Genomic DNA, 20,310 nt, shown 5'->3' on the forward strand with positions numbered 1-20,310 from the left:
GTAGTTCAAAAGCCGACCTCTTTTAACCATCGCAAGTCATAATTCACAGACCAAAGAAAACGTATGCATCTCCACATCCCGGCTTTGCTTTCCATCAACACTAATGTTGCAATCAAAAAAAAAAAAAAAAAAAAAGATACGCTCTAAGTTACAGAGAAGGAACAATGAAAGAACAAGCTTTGTGAAGGAGACTGTTGGTCTTTCTATTTGATTTATGAGATGCTGTTTCAGGTATTTGCAGCACCTTAAGAATAGCTGCCTCAGCTTTCACTTCTTCCTGGAGAGACTCACCCTGTTCTCCCGTCACAGATCTTTCATACACCGTTTTTAGTAATTCACAGCAGCAGTAAGCACTGCAACATGTGTTTGATCCCCTCCTCCTTCCCTAGCTGGAACTCAGCTCACTTTTAAACATACTTTACTTAATTTCAAGGAAGTTGAACGACATATAAATCTGGAAAAACCCTGTCTATAAAGACATTTGATATAGTAAAGACTTGACGCTGCCTTTAAGGAGCCAGCTGGTCCTAGTCTTTACTCTCTCCACTCCCCCCAAACAAAAGGCTTGGAATTCCAACATCAGAGACCAGGCACTCTACATCTACACAGAACATGTTACAAAGTGCAATTCACAACAAAATATCTTTCTATTGATTGTTTACAACCTAAACAAGTGGTGCTCCTTCCTGTGGTACAAGTCTTTTGGTGGGAGCAGTGCCTAGAGCGTCTTGAAGTAACCATAACAGAGGTTTTATGACTATCACATTACACACACCAGAGATGCAAGCAATGTCATGCTGTCAGTTGTCCGACCCACATACCTTCCAGTTCATGATCAGATTAACTCTGCTCCATGACTTTAACACGTCCCCTATCCGTGGACAAGGCCTCAACTCAGACCTAGACATACCTGCAGAATTTGATCTGTGTGTAAGAGGAGTCAAGAGCAGTTTACCAGAAAAAGTAATCTGGCCCATAACTGTAACAGGGTGCCTGTCTCTACAGGGTACTCCTAAAATAATGAAGAGCAGCCACAGATTAGACAAACTGCTCTAGCAGAACGGATCCAGCCTACAGGTCGTATATCTAACACAGCAGTCAGAATTGCCCCAGAAACAGCATTTCAAAGAGTTTGAACAGCTGAGTGTATCCGAAGCACAAACGAAATTCTAAGCACGTATCCAGAATAAAATATATCCACCTGACATACTTCAATTATTCTGCTAACTAGGACTTTGAGAGTGTAACATGTCTCCTTTTCTTACAAAGAAAACCTTGTTAGGTTTGAAAATCGATTACTTCAAATATTTCTAACACAGTTTGCTAAAGCAGCCATTGTGACACAGGTATTACCCTTCTTAAGAACAGGAAATTCAAGAGATGAGAAAGAATTAGGATTACAATTATATCTGATCTTTTACCTCTCTCCTTTATCCTGCAATCCCCACGTTAAAGTTCCCTCTGCTTGGATCAACCTGCTGCATTTGCTCAAACAAATCCACTTCTGCAAAATTATAGTTCCAAATCAGCCCATCTCTGCCTTTTTGTTGAGTTTTTTGTCTCTTCCACACCATAATTACGAAATCAAAATACAACTGATCTGCAATTTTTTAAATATTTATTTTAGTTCCACCTATATAGACAAAAGAACCAAATTTTGGGCTTACTAATTTTAAACCATTCCTGTAATAAATGCATCTTACCTGTACAGGTGCAATCACTGCACAAGGGCCACCTTCAAATTGTTCTAATGCAGTTGATTCAGATTCACTAAAGACAAATCCTGCCAAATGAAAAAAGACTGTATTTAGTGAAACAGTAAACAAGCACATGTTTATGTATACTCCTCCCTAACAGAAATGACACCTCATTTATTCACCTTTAAAGATTAGATAAGTTTTCAATATTTTTTTCCCTGATAATGCAACAGAATGTGGTTAAAGTATCTGAAGAAAAAAGTTCATTAATACAGGCGAAAGCACAGAAATGAATTGTTTATCTCAGCAATGAAATCATGACCAATGAGCCAACAGCTAGGTAAAAGACTTTTTAACAGTAAAACTGTAACTAGAGCACATATTGCTGAATATTTAAACCACAGTTTTTATTTTATTATGGTTTATTTTTTCTAAATCAATTAAAATTTGTTCGTAAGTGGTAGTATTTTGTCTCACATATGTAAAAAAAAATCATCTTTGGACCTTCACTCAACATGCATAATACATTTCTGCTCCCTATGAAGGGCACAGCATGCCTCCCACTGATCTGACTTCTGGCCTATCAGTGCTTCCTGTCAAGACTGAAATATGCTGAGTAACTCAAATATTCATTTGTAATCACTGAAGCAAGGCTCTCAATGGTGTTCTTTCACAGAAGATACACTATATTTAATGATGCAAGATCACCTATTTTCCCCCTCTGTCTTTAATATGTTTGTACTTCAGAATTTTACATATAACATAACAGTCACATAACAGAGCAAAAGATGGAGCAATTACCACAAAATTGTTCGTTACCACCTTGCTCTTAAACTTGTCTTCCAGATACGGTGATTCATAGCTTGTATTTCTCACAGATAAATGCATATACACGGACAATTACCTTGATGAAGCTGACAACTTACACTCAGTGAGTGATATTCTGCATTATTATTTTAAGTGCTGATAAGATTGTGCTGAAGTGACTCTAGTTCAGTGTAATCTAGAAATGGTGCAACTATGCTCAGCAACTAACCAGCAAGCACAAGCAAGTGGGGGCAGGGAGAAAGGGGCTGCACACGCACATTTTCATAGCAGTGTCAGTCTCAGCAGAAAGAATATTCAATGCTTCCTTCCCACAATTTCTCCTTTGCCCAATTCTGTATCATTACATGCTGCCGTATGAAAAGCATCCCTAACCCCTGGAAGTGAATGTGAACTGGGAAAATGCACCCCCCCAGTGCAGACTGCGACATTAGTGCAGGACAGGTACATCATCCCAAGCGGCACAAGAGAGGGCTGCTGCACGTTTTGTAAGCTACATTTTGCCACAGAAATGATTGTTGTTCAACAACATGAACATTTTTTTCAGATGGATCAATCATAGCTCTTAAAAAAAAAGGGGGGGGGTGGGGGTGTTTTCCCCTGTAGCTGACAGAAGGCTCCAGGGTTTGTGGTTTTTTAAGTGAACATGCAAATATGCATTACAAAGATGTATTTTATATTCAAAACCCAGATGCATGTCAAGCCTACATACTTGGATCCCGCATCACCTAATGCAGCAACAAAGCCCCATTAATCCATACTTCAATGCACTAGTGTTATTTCACTCCCCAGTTGACATGCCACCAGTCCTTTAAAGTTTCTGAATTAGTTTGTGCAGGCTTATCACATTAAAAGGTAAGTCTTTCTCTTCTTTGAAGCATTACCACATGCCATCTAGGCACACTGCAACAACAGGGTTTTTTTCAGTTGTTTTAACGATTTAGCCACTGCAGAAAACCAACATACTTGGATAGGGTACCATTAAACCACACTTAAGAAATCTTGAATTTGTTTCACATTCTTCAGACTTCTTATAGAAAGCATGAACTGTCTCAGCTTAACCCTGCCCTGTTTTTCAAAATTGCTTCCTAAAAAATAAAGAAAATAGAGTGTGATCCACCAGAGTGAATACAAATTTGAGACAGACAATGCAAAATTGATATTACACAGAATACAATCACAGGAAAAAAAAAACATATATAACACCTAAAGGATCATTTCACTTCTTTTTACTAAATCCTGCTTAATGCTTAATCAACATCAAGGTTCTAGAAGCTGTTAAGCAAAAAAAGAGGAAAAAAAAAAAAAGGGCTTCAGGGATTTTGGTCTTGTTCTCTTTTTTAAAACTTCTACAAAATCTGAAGTCACCTCAGGTAAAACTTCAGAAACCAGCAGTCTGAAGTCCAGCTGGGTTCAAGTCTACCTCAGCCTGCCATCGCACTTACTTACCTTTTTTGCCCTCCACAAAAATCACATCTTGGGCAACCTCTATAAACACCCGTCAACCCTACAGTCTTCCTTCTGATTGGTAGGAACGGCCTGGCCACCCTTTAAGCTACCAACTAAGACTAGCATTCCTGATCCAGACTAATTTCTACTTACTCTCACTCTTAAGCAGTCATAACTTTCATACAGCTCTTTTCACTCAAGATAAAATTTCAAGAACAAAATAGATGTAATGCAGCCAAAATAATCATTTGTTTGTTTGTTTGTTTTAATCTGCCTGCCATCTATCCATAGGTATAATTATCATCATTTACCCGTAAGAAACAAACCAGATCATTATCACTTGTCTTCCTTGTCATTTATAACCCTATTAAATGCTCCATTGACCCCATTTTTTCAACATCACTACTGCTCTACTGCTTTAACATTTCTGGCAGGGGGTGGGGGGGAAGACAGCAGATGTAGATTCCTGTTGGTAATCAGTGTATTGCCCAATATTTTGAGTTATGGTGACTACGATATTCCCACATCTGTCTTTATATCCTCTGTCCACCATTAATTACACAACACAAAGTTTTATTCTGCTTATTTCCCCAAAAGTTAGCATTTACCAAGGCCCATATTTCTTTTCTTAGACTTAATTCTTAGCTTTTCTAAATAGTTTGCCAAAACGAACTTATGACTTAGTTACCTACTCTTGTCTTTCATCTAATACTACACATCACAGTCCAAAGCACTACAAAACCCATCCACTTTTCTATTATGACCACCCCACCACTTTCCTGTGTCTTTTTATTATTTGCTTATTTCTAAAAAAATATATATTTTTTTTATATATACAAGACACTCTAGACATTAGTAACACTGTCATTTTACAAAGGATGCTGTATATCTTCAGTGTTTTCACTCTGTGCAAGGACCAATTCTAGTTGAATGAAAGAGACAAGGGGAGTAGCTAAAGAGCATGCAACATTAACCACACCAGAAAAAACCAACTTGCTCTACCTTTGACCCAATCTGGTTACAAAGATGCTGCACTATTCATTTTTTTGTCCTGTTCTCTGCTGAGCTGACCTCTCACCATGGAACTGTAGTTTTCTCTTTTGGGATGCAAGAACTGCCTGACAGAAACACTAGAATAACCCACTCTTACCCAAGGGCAATGTTTACAACATGTCTTAATGTTTCATCCTTTCTCTAGGGCTGGGTGTAGAACAACAGACACATTTTGTGTATGGGTTTGAGTTTTCAAAGCTTATTTTTATGGTAAAGTGAAACTTCTGAAAATTTCTGTGGGGAAAAAAAATGAACAAATCAACCCACTTTTCCCCACACACAAAGAAAGGAGTGTTTACTACAGCAGTACACAACAGAACTCCACTTAATGGGTTGTGGATAAAGAGCCAGAAAGTCCTGGAAGGGTTTGAGGAGTATCCAAATTACCTGGTAGGCTACCTCTAAATTGGGCCACAAGCTGCCAGAAAAAAAAGGGAAGGATTCCAACATGTCTGCCTTTTTTCACACCTTTGTAAAAAAATAAAATAAATAAAAAAAACAACACACCTCTGTGAAACTTCTGAATGTTGACAGAAACGTCTGAAACTGTCCTGGTAAGAGCCTTCTATGTGAGCACTCCTCAAGACCTTTTATTTTCTTTAAGCCTGTCAGCCTTATCCAGACTAAAGAATGGACTCGCTGGCACCATATCCTTTCTTAAAGTAAGGATAATGTCTTTTCAGATATTCCTTTTCGGGCCCAGGCAGCAGCAAAGACTTTTGGGGTTCACTAATTATTTAGAGAATTGTGTTACAAGGCATTTCAAATTCCTACTGCTCTATGTGTACTCAAACTACATTAGCCACCATGCCCATTAGCCAGAAAACAAAATCTTCATAACAACTTAACTTACATGTTCCCACCCATTTTTTTCACAGGGAATGGTATCTTCTATTCTCCTTCACAGTTCTACAGTGCTGAAAGTGCTTTTACTTACACATGACAAAGACAGTGCCTCAAAAAAATTTATTTCTGCCCCAAAGCCTAACTTCTCACTCAGGAAGTTTCACAAGAGGTTTTACATCCTTCAGAATGAATTCCATTATTTTAAGACAACTCTGCATTATGGAAATACACAAAATAAACATTCAAATCTCATATACAATGAAAAGGCATTTGACAGTCTGCCTAAAATAGCAAGATGTGGTTATTTTGATTGTAAAGACAGTACCACTACCCCAAAACCAATATGCCGCTCCACGGCGTGAAAGAAGAAAAAAGTCCACTAGTACAACATTGAGAACAGAAATTCTTCCCTAGAGAAGGCCGTTAGGTAGCTCTTCTCAGCATCATGTCCTCGCTTCCCACTGGCAGAATTAGCATCTTCGACTTCAACAGAAGCTTTAAGTTGGTGGTCACCAGTACTTCTTTGTTTGAAGACCACAACATTTTTTTCCACATGACGCACAAATTCCTGGCAGCACGTTTGGCTTCTAACTTCTTCAATTTTACATATGCCTTAAGAACAGTCCACAGACCATGACTTGGAAGACTGCTCACCAAGGTTTACTTTGCTAAGCATGACCAGCATCAGTAAAGCAGAAGCTTCAAAAGCAGTTCCGCCATGGGATTTGAAGAGGCACTACTTATGGCAGACAAGCAGCCACAAGTAGGCAGAGGTGGGCCAATAGGTGTAACCACTTCCTCCAGCTGTTTGTGCAATCCACACTTGTCTATACCCTAACTGTGAATATTAAATGAAAAATGCTTTTCTTTTCTTCCCAATTAACCCTTTGCACTAAGTAATATAGAACTCAGACAAAAAGCAGATAAATGCAAATATTCTATAAATCTTTGTCCTCAAAACATTTTAAAAAATGTACGTAGATACCAATGACTATTTCTCTCCCATCACATAAATGAATTCAACATTATTAAATTAAACTCAGAGGAACACTTCTCAAATTGCTACTTCTGTTTAAGACTTTGAAGTATGGCAAGGGTATTCCTTTTAATCAAAATGTTTCTGCTTGTCTGGTAAAAATACTACTTCCTAGTAACCCTGCCTTGATCATGGTCTAACAGTATTACAGCTCTGACTTAAAAACACTGCTATAGGATCTAGCTCCTCAACCAAGGATGTAATAAACGCCAATCTGGGGATGATTAAGTGTACTAGACCAGAAACAAGAGTTCCAGGCACATAAAAAAATGAAACCTGGAAAGAATAGGGGAGAAAGAAAAAAAAAGTTGTCAATCTTGTCAACCTGCTCACCCAGCTCTCAACTTGGAAGCTGGAAGAGGATCCAGATAAAAGGGACCTTTTTACATCACATGCTATACCTATAGACGTGACTGCAGTACTAATACCTTCATGCTCTGCTTTTGAAGTTAGAAAGTTGTTTTGAGAAGACTGTGCCATATCTTTCTTTCCAAAGACCAGTGAGAAAACAGCTTAGGTCAGTCAGAAAGGATGCTGTGCTCAAACCTGCCAGACATTCACAGTTGCATAGACCTGATTCTGCACGCCTTAGGGCTGAGCTGAAGTGCGGCTTTATGAACAGAACTTGTCTCTTGGATCAATGAAGAAAACCACTCCCAACATGGGTGTGTTTCTGGAGGGTTCATTCCTCCTCCTAACTCCTTCCCAAGCCATCACATCTATGCCAGGAAACACAAAAGTGCAGACCAAGCCTTTGTACTACATTACTCTGCGTCCACTTAGAGGTCTCTGGTAAATGGAATTCACGAGGTTCAAACTGCAAATTTTGCTGCAATCATAAAGAAAAATATTTCTACAAAAAAAACCAAAACCAAACAAAAACAAAACAACACAAAACTCCCAAAACAACTGCAACAAGAGCTTTGCAGCCATGCCTTTGTTAAGTCAGGAATCAAAACAATATATTTAGTTGCCAGTGCAGCAAACAGAGGGAATTACCATCACTAACTGCAAACAGCCTATCCACATTAGCTAGGTCAGTTCTGTTAACTGCCCACAGCCCAGTCTGTCTCCAGTTTTGACCAAATGAATGCTATGGTGAATGAGCCTGGTGTGTGACAAGGATTCCGGGAACACTGCTATCTTTACTGTGGTTGAGTCTTACATTCCTCAGCACTCTCCCTACTCTTTTCTTTCCAAATGTAGATTACAGTTTTCAACTTCCAAAGGGTTTGAGAAAGGATCAGAAAGTATCTCAAATACCAGTGTTGGCACTGCACTCTAAAAAAAACCCCAAACCACAAAAGAGCCCCAACACCAAACTAGTTGTTTGATACTTTCTGCAGATATGATGCAGAACAAGGGTCTATCTTCTAAATTTTGAAGTCTTTGGAAATAATAAAGCTTGATTTTTATGTTTGGGTTTTTTTTTAATCTTCATGAGTCAGTGGTGATAAGACTCCTTTGCAGCAGGTAAATAGTGCAGAACTTTTTCACCAAAATAGAAACTGAAAGTCGAGTAAATGTATTATGCTGCTACACAATATAAGGGACTCAGACCAACTTCTTTGATTCCCAGCACAAGGCCTCCAAACAACACACTAACTTACTGTCACATGTTTTTACTACACAAAATTGATTATATTAAAGAGGATATAGGGAAGGAAACAGATATACTACACAGTATAGTCACAGGACTTTCTCTAAAGACAAGGAAACCAGAAGCCACCAAGAACACAAGAGGCCTTTTCTTTCACAGGATCAGAATTGTGGTGCATTATGACACACATTTCAATAAATTTTGAAACTACTAAAATTTTATATACAAACAAGCAAAATTGAAAATGTCAATTCTGGTAACCTAACATCACCATTTAAAGAAATAATTAACCTTTTTAACATCAATTCTTTTTTCTGACTTTGTAAAAACCTTGTACTGAAACAGCAAGCCTCTACCAAAACTTAAGAAATATTTCAGAAAGTAATTATACTCATTAAAAATAATCAGTTCACTAGGAAAAGTCATGACTTTACTAGGCCTACTTAAATTCTAGAACTTTGAAGGAATTTGGCATTTTTTTCACCAAATATTTCTCACTGAATTATCTAAGCACAGATTAACCTAGGAAAAAACATACAAGAGTCTGATAATGCACTCTGTGTCCTGTGCAGCTCCCAAACCAATACCACACATGCATCTGCTGAAACTACACAGATGACAAAACTCACGTTAAAGAGAGGTGTAAGGATCAGAGAACACCCTTTTGTTTCAGCCAACTTTACCGTGAGATCTGAATGGTTTGTTTTTTGGTTGGTTTTTTTTTTTTAAATCTATAAATTCCACTTTCATTTGAGGATTTTCTCCAGGAATTAGGGGTGTTTTTATTATGATCTTCATAACCATTACTAGAATTCTTTAAAGCCCACAGTAAGTTATAGAAAAGGCTATTACTCTCTTCTTTCAACCAGGACAGGTACACAGACTGATTTCTTGCATGTAATTTTTACCAGCAAGTCTCTATACTACACCTTGCAATTGCAGTTTTGAAAGAATATCAGAAAGCCTCCATCAAGAAGAAACTGTGTATAGGCTGCATAATTAAAATATGGGAAAAACACCTCACAAATACCCCAGGTTCCAAGTTACTGTTGCTTTACCTCTCACCACATCCCAAAGATGGTATGCACCCGCTCCAATCGCCAAAGAACCAGCTTAAAAAAAAAAAAAAAAAAAAGTGGAGGTCTCTGTCCCAAACCTGTCCCCACTTTAGCCAAGTCTATTTGTGGCTCCCACGCTCTTTGCAAAAAGAAAAGACAACTGATGTTCATGTTCCCAAGAGCTATGTGGAATAATGGCACAAGACGCTGTTGAAACGCGTTCAAGAAATACACTTCCTTCCCTACTAAGCTCCTTTGAAGATTTGTGGCAAAAGGCGACCAAGCTGCAAAAAAAAAATTATTTAACAAGTGAAACTGCTGCATCATTTTTCGCGTGGGCCGCACACCGAGCTGCCGGCGGCACTGAACACGGACGCCAACACCCCTCACTGTCCCCCCGGCCTGCCCCGGGGGCGCCGCCTCCCCCTCGGACCCACGGGGCACGGACAGGGGGGCGGCGGGGAGCCCTGCGGGGGCGGCGGCGAGAGCTGCGGGGGTGTCGGCGCAGGTGGGCCGAGAACGGCGGGGCGGGTCGAGGAAGGGCCACCGGGGGAGAAGGCCGGGCAGGCACCGGGGCGAGGGAAGGGAAGGGCCGGGCGGGGAGCGGGGCCGGGGCACGGCGCACGCAGGTACCTTGCGCCCAGCGGCAGAAGATGGTGTCGGCCAGCCCGCGGGGCCCGGCCTTCTTGCCCCACACCAGGTGGACAAGCTCCTGGCCCGCCTCGGACATGACGGGACGGCGGCGGCCCTGAAGCCGGGCGGGCGAGGCGGCTCCTGGCGGCGGAGGCGGCTCTGGCAGGCGCTGCCCCTGCGCAGGGGAGGGGCCGCGCGGGGCGGGCGGGGCGCTGGCGCGGAGGGCGGGGCCTCGCCCGGCGCCGTGCGGAGCTGCGCATGCTCGGCGGCCTGTTTTCCGCTTCCCCGGTAGGCGCTGGTGCTTCCGCGGGGCTATGAAGCGGGACGGCGGGGGTTGGCTGGCGGCCGGCTGGCGGGCGGGGGCGTTGTCACGGCTCGCTCCGTCCAGTCTGCTCGCCGGCCTCACAGCGTGTGTGTGTATTTTGGGGGGCGGCTGAATGGGCGTAGCAGCGAGCCCAGAGGGTAGCCTGCACTCCTGGACCTCGGTGCGCGGGCCGTATAGTGTCATGTGGAAGTGCTAACCTAACATAGGGGTAACGCGTAGTGCGTGCATAGATATACGTGAAATATTTTTATTGTCGTATAAACTGCTCTTCTCGGTGGCAGTACTGTTGCATAAAATCATCAGATTTAAAATGTTAGACCTGTGCATGTTTTGAAATCTGTAAGCATAAAAACCTCACCAGGTGATTGCAGTTTAGAAACTAGAGAAATTTGAAACCTGTTATGCACGAGTAATGCTGTTGGAAAACCCCTTACACCTCTTATTCTGATTTGAATATCAAGAATTCTGATTAGTAGATATTAATAAGGATGACTAGTGATAATTTTAGGTAGATTAGTCTCAAATAGAATAAATGATTAAATATAAAATAAAATCTGTATTGCTTATGCTGCTAGCATGCCTCTGTAAAATTCCAGACCTGAGGTATTCATTAACCAATAATCTCTTAGTGGTTAGAAACAAGGACAGTATGTTGTAGTCCAAGATGTCTGTAGAACAGGATTTATGATGGTACCCATTGTATATAATCTTTGAATCATGACCAAAGCAGGTACGAGCCAAGAGCCTGCAAGCCAAGGACATGTTCCTTGACCATACATGGTCAATTCGAGGAGTGGTCGAGACCTCTGACTCACGGTTCACCTACCCAAATTACACCATCTACTCAAAAGAGAACAATAGAAGACTACGACAGAGGCTGCGCGCTAATTTGCATCAGAAGCAAGAAAAGAAGAACCAGTCATCGAGAGGATGAAATTAAATATGTATTGTATAAATTAACTATCTATGCATTTGCTGTATAAATATCTGTTGATTGCAATGTGCAGGCGGACATCTTTGGGAAGGATCCCGTGTCCCTGGTGCGCATTGTTATTAAAGGACGTCTCTACTTACCTAACTTTATGTAGATAAGTTTTTCTTAACCCACTGCAGATTTGCAACAGTACCTGTGTTCATATAGGAGCTTGACGTGAATGAAAGGTAGCCATATGTTTTTCTTACAGGAGTGATTAGCTGGGCATCCCATGAACTTGGAAAGGTTCAGATTTAGGAAATAAATTTGGTTTATCTGCTTTAGTAATGGATTTTTTCCAGTAGAGATTCTGGAAATGAAAGACTGTGTATTTTTATAAAAGATAATTGCCATTTTTCTCTGAAACAATTGCTATTTAAATGGGAATCCTTCATGGAGGTTTTGCAGTCAGCATTGCACACAAGATTAACATAGACTTTATTAAACACTTGTTCAGAAGGGTGGTAACTATTGCCACTGACAAAACTGGATAAAGGATATTCTCTTGGACAAAAGTGTTTCTATATAAAAGTTTTCTGGGTGAAACTATTGCCTATGCCACTTGGAGTTCTTCGTGTGGAATACAGATGGCATTGAGCTGTAATGTTGTCCCCACCCACTTCATTCTACACTTACTACTTTCATGGAGATGAGTTAAGTCTGAAAATAGCCAGTATCAAGGTGTTTGTAAGCTTTCAGACATGTCATACCACAAACTGATCAGAAGAAGGTGTGGTTGTACTTCTGATTTTTAAGCATTTTCAAATACTTGGACAATTAAGCATTTCCTGAATAATTACTGACAAGCCATCAGTTTCCTTCAGTATTGATTAACAGGATGGATTCTGAATTTGCACAGGTAATGCTTATAATGGACACTTTGATTTTGATAAAGAAAGAGTAATTCCAAAGTAGTGGAAAGAATTTAGTTAGAAATAATGGCATCATAACAACAAAATCGTGTTCTGTCCGTAGTATAATAAAGGCCATCATGATCTTTAGGTTTTGTGTGTTCTGAATCAACTGTGCAATAAAATGCAAATTTTTTTGTAGTATGAGTTTAATACTGAATATAGTAGGCTTGACGTTATAAGCAATTCATGCACAGGAATCAAAGTGTCTGTGTTTTAAAGTCTATTAAATATACCTTTGAAATATTTCTAAATATTTTGGAGAATTGTATATAACAAAATGGTGCGATGGTGCAAGCATAAGCTATCTCAACCAAGTTCAGACTGTCCTTTGATAGGAAGGCTTTACAAGGAGGAGGAAAGAACTGTGAGTTTTAGCCCAACTCTTCAAGGTGTTGGGCTTGTTCTGAGGAAGCAAACTTGCTTTGTCATAGATGCTGGGGCTGCAATCCAAAAAATTCTGTGAACAAGTGGAGAATTGAGGGGAGAAGGCACTGTAAGATGAGGCTTCTGAACTTACAACTGGGCGATGGCCGCTGCTGTATGGAAGAGGAGTTGGGTGGCACCACCTGGAGGCACCAAAAGGCTGGAAAAGCTGCTCCTCCACTTTCCTCTCTGGTGCATTGGATCATCATTTGTGGGTTGTTGAAAGGAAGTTTATGAGGATGGGAGTGACCTGTGATTTCACAGGTGCAAACAGGTATGCACACTGATGTAAGGAAAAGTTCAGTCACAACCCGGGGAGCTGTGGGCCCAAAGATGTGCTGCAGTTTAAGGCCCTCTAAGTAAGCGCACTAGGTTTACTTTCTCATCATGGAATGGAAGAATGCTTATTAGCTGTGCACCTGTGATTATAGACCCACAGGTGAGGTACCAGGTAGTGCTCCTGTAAAGCCACAGTATCAAGTTAAATTGAATCTGTATTTCTAACCTGAGTTAGGATGACAAATAGCCAAGTAGTAGCAGTGATGGTGAGGTTTTAGGCTAATCCCCTGTGTTGTGTAAAAATGATTTCACTTTTAAAATATCTCGCCAGTTCCTATGCTGTTGTATATCTCTGATATCGCTAATTTGCTCCATGTAATTTGAACACAGATATGAGAAAACATGTCTTCAGAATTACTCACTATACTGACAAAAGCAAAGACAGTAGTGAGAGAGACAAATGTAATTTGACCCATCTCAATTTGGTTGGCATGCAGCATGTGAAGTTCAATATCGACAAATAAAAATGAATGGATCTGAGAACAAGGGAGCAATTTTGGGCATATGTGCCAACTGGAACAATCTGCCATGTGCTGGTTGGGAAAAGCATTAGGAAATTATTGTGGAAATACCACTGAAATCATTAGCCTCGCTAATACAAATGCTAAAAGGCAAACCATATAGTCAGCTGTAGCAAACAACACTGAATTCAAGTGAATGAGACTGTGGACATCATCAGTTATGGCTTTTGATCTCTTACTGATCATCTTTTAAGTTTGGGGCATTCATAAGCTAGTGGTATGTTGCATATGCATACTGAAGAATTGGACTGGGAGATCTGTGTGTGAATTTATGTAGGTAGTTGGCTTGCAGTTAGTGAGGAGAAAACCAAAAAGGAGGATTAGGAAAAGAGCATATGAGAAAACTGATATTTTGGAGTTAGGAATGTATTGGGACTTCTGCCTTTTCAGGTTCTTGGTTTTGTACACTAAGAGAGAAACTGAAGGCTCAGTCGGGTCTAATACCAGGTTGATATATATACTGTGTTTCAGAAACAGAATGTGTGTGAATTGGAGTGTGAACTCTGAACAAAGAGAGTGCAAATCAGCACTCTAATACATGGAAATAGTATTTTCTAAAATTATGAAACAATGGTGTTTACATTTTGTTTCTGTGGACTCTGGGATGTGTGAACTGTACTATAAAGTCAAGGTTTCATAGAGGATAAATAAAACAGCGGACTTCTCCGTGTATTGGGTCTTTACCTCCTTAAAATGTTTAGAGGTATGCAGATCAAGCATTGCTTGGCTATATTCTGAGTGGTATGCACAAATTTGGACTGCTTTTTCAAGTAGTTTCTATTAACTGCACAAGTGTTTTTCCTTCTTTTAATGTTGGGCTGCCATCGTGTGGTTGCTTTGGTGACTTAAAGTGCACTTTTAAAAAATATCTGCAAGTTTTCTTTTTTCCTCTTAAATAATATGCATTATTCACTAATTTTGTCCTCTGTGAAATGCTGTTAATTCCCTCTGCAGACTGGTTTGGTGGTTTCAGTTCTTTAGGAAAACATAGCAACTACCATTCTCTCCCTTCTGATCTGCAATCCAAACTCACTTGGTTTAGCTTGGTACTGGTGATTTCAGTATGTAACATCTTTGAACAGCTTTCCACTACAGAAGGAGAGAGTAAAGAGCATAAGCATATACTCTATATGCGTGCAGCCCCTTTTGATTTATTTAACGTATTTTGTAAGGATTAAGCCTATTAAAGTTTTTGGATTAGTTGAGAGTTTATGGGCTTACTGCTGTGAACTGTTGCAGTTGGCAGACAGCAATACATGTTAACAGACACTGTACATTTTTGCAAGATAAATCTCAATAAAGTCCATCTACACTGAGACAGCTTTGTCCTACTTGCCTTTAAAAATGCGTTATCTGGCTTGGGGGGGGGGGGGGGTGTGGGAAAAACAAGTGTGTTAATAAATGCCAAGCTACTTAATGCATACAGCTCCAAAGGGAGTCACTGTGGTGCTGTATAACTAGATTGTTCAGACATTAGTGAGGAGGTAGAGATTGAGGATTAGAGTTAAAGTTTCCTCCAGTTCCTTTTTCTGTTTTCTCCCTTCTTTTAATTACCTCAGCCCCTCCCCATTAAAACAAAAATCACACCATCAGGTCTATGTAGAAAAATGTTATTAAGAAGTTGCAATGTTGTGGTGCATAGAAACGGCCTTTGCACCGAATCACAAAGGTGGTTGGTTGTCAGTCTGTTGTTTGGATACCCAGCATCCTACTGATGTGAAGATATCTGGACTTTATATGCAACGTGAAGTGGTATGTACCTGTTTACTCTCAGGGTGATTTCTGAGAAGGAATTTTGGTATCAGATATCCGAATCAAAATTCCATTTGTGTGCACATTTGTGTCTGGGGAATGATTAATGTTGCCAGTTTACAAAATGCTGATTACTCCCTGTGTTGGAGCAGAGCTAAGCTCTGGACTGTGGGTAAGCAGCAAGAATGGGTGACATCAAGCCTTCCAACTCGTTCTCAGCTAAGAGGTGAAGATAATTGTAGTAACAGCGATGACAAAGTGTGGGAGAGAGACACTCATCCCTGTTTTTTGCGTAGGTCAGCCAGTGAGGCACTGTATGGAAGAGACAAGAACACGATGTCATGCTCGTCTGCTCAGTGTCTCCATCCTGCGCTGGGGTAGCCCTGCAGAGTTTCTTATCCCCAAAGGAAAAGGCCCCACAATCCAGGGAATGGGTAGAGTAAGTTGCTTTCTGCCAGCAGGAAGATGAGAAGGGAACTTTGGGCACAAAAGTGAATTTCTTCAGTTGCCAAAGGACATACTATGGCCCTGAGACTTGAATGGTTCATTTTTTCTCTCCTTAGGCTTCCTTATTTTGAGAAGGGGGTAAAACTTGTATTTTGACCTGTGTGTCAGCACCAGATTCTCTGAGAAGGTAGACTCCAAGTCTAAGAAACAAAAAGCTCTGATGTCTCTTGTTTTCTCTTTTTAAATGTTGAATTAGTGCTAGGTTTGAGAAAGTTCTTAGAGGAGTGACTCCTACTGAAATTATATAAAAGAGAAAATGGGCAATTTATTGGTAGACATTTGCCCTCAAAATCTGTCAATGAGGTAAAAACAAGCTACTGATTGTCCTGAGCATGTTAATGGTGGGGATTGATGTCCCTGTGGAATGGGAAGGAATTCCTGGAGAATCATAACTTTCTGTAATAGCCAATATAGCAAGTTAAGAGTTCTTTCTTCTGTATATACCATATATAGACAATGGTATAGACAATGGTAAGCTGTTTAAAACAGCTGGAGCTACAACTCCATCATTTGCAGAAACATTGATGAGTGAATACCCCTATATTTACAGTACAAGTTACATCAGAACATAATGATTCTACTCACTGTTGCATTTTATTTAAGATTCATAAGCCTAAGTGTGGAAAAAAGTGTGACAGAAAATGGACTATTTTAGAAACAGTCATTTACTCAGTTTTTGCAAGTTACCATGGCATTTTCACGTTGTTTAAAGACAAGTGTCTTTTTTTCCCTCCCAAAGCATACTGAGATTTTCTGTTATTTTCAAGTAAAATGATCTGACAGCGGCATGTAAAATTTAAACATCTATTATCCTTATATGTTCACTCAGTGTTTGGCTCACAGCAAACATGTTTGGATTATGGGCTGCAATTTTGGGAGGAGGAAAAGGAAAAAAATTGGCATTGTAATTGGCAAGAAAAAGTCTGTAATTATTAAGACTATTAGGGTTATAATTAAATTAAAAATGTCAAGTACCAACACAGTGATGCTAATACTGTATCTCTGGCATTATTAGTTACAAGTGGCTCAGACGAGCTTAGTGCGACATGAATGAGCTCATACCTTGCTGTGCATTTACTACCCTCTGGTTAATTGCAGAGTTTACCTAACAGTGATAACGGACAGAAGAAAAGATAAAAAGAGCTAGTAATGCAGTTAAATTTTTAAAAAGCATATAGAGTCTTCAATTTTAGTCATGTGAGCTGCATTTCAAACTGAAGAGTTATTTGAAACAAAAGACTGAATAATTTGATTTCAATAAAGCTGAATTGAAATATTTCAATTGTACTGAAATGTTAAAAGAATTAAATACACATAATTTAGTCAAAATTGTATGGGAAAATTCCAATTTTGCAAAAGGACTTGTTTCCTGCAGAAAATTCCATCAAAGTATTTATACCAGCTTTAGTTTTTATCTTGGAGAGACTGGGGAAATGTTAGTTTTACTGGGGCAGTTTTGTTTTGAAGCAGGTGGTGTGTTGGAAGAATGCAGAATGAAGAGGTTGTTTGGATGGCTGATAGGAGAAAACTAAGATACCTGGAAAGTGGTCTGTACTAAAGGAGCAGGAACCTCATTCTCCAAGTGTGGCAATCAAAACCATTTGCCCATCTTGCTCTCTAAATTCTGTTCCTTGTTTTCTCATGTTTTCCATTTCAAGTTCCTCTATTCTGAAAGCCTGGCACAGTGGTACTCCTCTATGTTCTCCTCTCCTTTTCATCTACAGTACTTACGTTTAATGACATTGCCTTTTGTTTAATTTTCCATCCTTAACCATTGTTTTGTCTCCTTAAGTATTAAAATTAATGTTATTGGTTTTTATTCTTGGAACAATCTATTTCTTCCTGTATGACATTTTGTTCTTTAGATCTGTTATTTCGTCTCTTTTCACAGAGGTAGCTGAAAATCCCATCTACTTCCATATTGATACACTTTCTGCAAGAGTCTGTGGTTCCTTGGGCCTGTGACACATTGGGGTCTGCAATGCATTCTGCAAAAGTGTCACATACTGGTGATGTTGTAAGAATATGTATAGAAGAATGAAAAGAGATTCACGGGGAGCAACCATGTTGGGAACCATGATTTGTTCAGAGGAGATGCTGGGCAGTACTGAGAAAAGCAGCTGTCAGGTGAGAAACCTTGAGGAAAGGGAGGTCATGAGTAAGTTACTCTAACTTCAGAATTGGTTTGAGATGGGTGTTTTCTTTCATCAGATTAATTCCTACTTTCTCTTTATGGAATGTTATCATCACACCAAAATAAGTAATAGCATTGTATAGATCAGTATAGCTTATATGTAGCTTATCCTATAGACCGTGTATGTGTGAGTCGTGCACTCAAGCTCGACGTTTTGAAGAATGCAACCAGTGATTGCTTCAGCTCATTGAAATTAACTGGTTTACCATATCTGAATAAAAATTCTTTGCCCACTAGAGGGTGATGTGGTACTTAGAATAGCTAGAATAACGCTACTTCGTTTAAATTCAGTGCAAAAAAACCCGCTCGGCACGATCCTGTGGTTAAGAAATTAATGGTCAGGGAGCTTTGCTGATTTATAGCAGCTGAACACCTGCTTTGGAACACACAAAGTGAAGGATTTCAAATTTATGGTTTCCCACAACAACCATGACTTGTCCTTGTTTTACATACTGTTAGCATTTTTACTGACAACTTTTATTCTTGAAAGTATAACCTGCTGTATTCTTTTTTCTTTGCTTTTAAATTTCTCCACGTACAAAATTATGCTGACATTTTTGCTTGCTTCCCATTTTCTTACTTTCTTTATAATGAAAGAATAAAGACTAATAAAAGCTGATACCCTTTCTCCTGTCATTCTGAGTAGGAATTGATAGGCATCAAAGTTTCAAGAGATAATGGTGATCTAGAACCATCTATCTGAATTAGGAACATATCTTCAATACCACGTTCCTTTCTTAGTTAAAAACTGTGTAGGTGAATAGGAGCATTTCCTCAATATTTCATTCCTCTGTTAGTTAACATAATCTATTCCTGAGATAAAATACCTTGAATGATTCACGGTCCTTACAGATCACAGACCATCACTGCAAGTACTAGAAGGGGTTTTCTTTGAAATGTTGCCATTAGATGGAAAGAAGTACATTTCCCTGTTTTGCGCAAATTCAGTTTTCTTTGGGTTTTGTGAAACTATCAATTCCAGAAAGGTCTGAGCCTATTAAGAGGCGGGTTTTTTTGTCTTCTTCCTTCCCTTCTGCCCCTTTGGAATATACTAAATAGCTTTAGGTATTACATGCTCTTAGAGAAATATATGAACTCCTGAAAAGTAAGGCTAAGAAGAAAACTGCTCATTCAGCTCAACAGTGGGTCTGTTGCTAACACTGCTGTTAAGAAAAAATAATCAGCAGATAAATCTAGAGTATTATGGAAACTCTCATCTTAAGATGGCTGGCTGTGGAAAACAGAGGAGACAGTCTGATATTCAAGCATCTTATTGAGTCACTAAAAACACTTGCAGTTGAAATACTTGTTATTAAATTGTATGAAACTGGTAATGTTGGAGGCTGTTCTGCAATTTGACATATGGTACCTCCTTGCATAGTGTTCTACAAAACCTAGCAGTACGTGAAGCGTGTATGGATGAATTTCAAAATCCATTTGTCTCTACTACCACCTTACCAACTTTTTTTGTTTTAAAAATCATGCTAAGCAGTTAGCATTAGTATACTTTCAGCGTCATCACCTCTGTATGGAGAAGTCCGAGGGCAGCTTTCCTCTCCTCTTTCTTTGATAGCTTCATTCTGGAGCAGTGCAACTGAAAACAAAACTCAAGAGCTTGTCAGGAGCTGTGAATGTAACTTTGTGCTACGATGAATCACGTGACAACAGAGGAACATTTTTGGCTTGACACCTTTTTCACATGACATTGAAAAGAAAAATTGATGTGTAGCTTAATGTGGCAAAAATTTCAAAAACGTTTGTGTATTTCAGTGAAGAAATGTGTTCATTTCAGGCAATTAGTGATGAGGATGTATACCCTATATCTTGCACCTCTGAGCTTCCAGTGTTGTTATGTTTATGTGAAAAGTTCCTACACTGATAGAGCAAATGAAAATCCTGACTCTGTTTGCTGAATTCCAGAGGGCATCATGTTTGCAATGTATACTCAAGTCTGAAGTCTGATTTCAAATAGGTTGACTGTTGCGCATTGATAATTGCTCTGTTTCTAGCCTTTCTTGTTTTCCTCTCTTGTAATGTTTTCCACCCTCAGAGTTATATATTTCTTGTATAAAATAATTTTATTCAGAAATAAATGGTAGTTATAGAGACATTATAGCCTCACGATGGGATTAAATACACAGACAGTTCTGGGTGAAGATGTATAA

The 20,310-nt window shown here is 39.5% G+C and overlaps 1 protein-coding gene across 2 annotated transcripts in view; it reads right to left on the reverse strand.

Annotated features, from left to right (window-relative positions):
- The window catches only part of MINDY3 (MINDY lysine 48 deubiquitinase 3), a 62,987-nt gene extending 52,693 nt beyond the window's left edge, over positions 1-10,294 (reverse strand). The window contains exons 1-2 of one of the 2 annotated variants that reach the window (XM_086467140.1): positions 10,198-10,294; positions 1,704-1,783 (exon numbers count right to left, since the gene is read on the reverse strand). In XM_086467140.1, the coding sequence (XP_086323266.1) occupies positions 1,704-1,783; positions 10,198-10,294 (177 nt within the window). Of the gene's footprint in view, positions 1-1,703; positions 1,784-3,488; positions 3,514-10,197 lie in introns of those variants that run through there. The other variant, XM_086467141.1, reaches the window with a different exon arrangement.
- Positions 10,295-20,310: the final 10,016 nt, after the last annotated feature.

The sequence above is a fragment of the Leptosomus discolor genome, chromosome 6 (genome assembly GCF_034619465.1).
Source record: "Leptosomus discolor isolate bLepDis1 chromosome 6, bLepDis1.hap2, whole genome shotgun sequence".
Taxonomy (NCBI): Eukaryota; Metazoa; Chordata; class Aves; order Leptosomiformes; family Leptosomidae; genus Leptosomus; species Leptosomus discolor.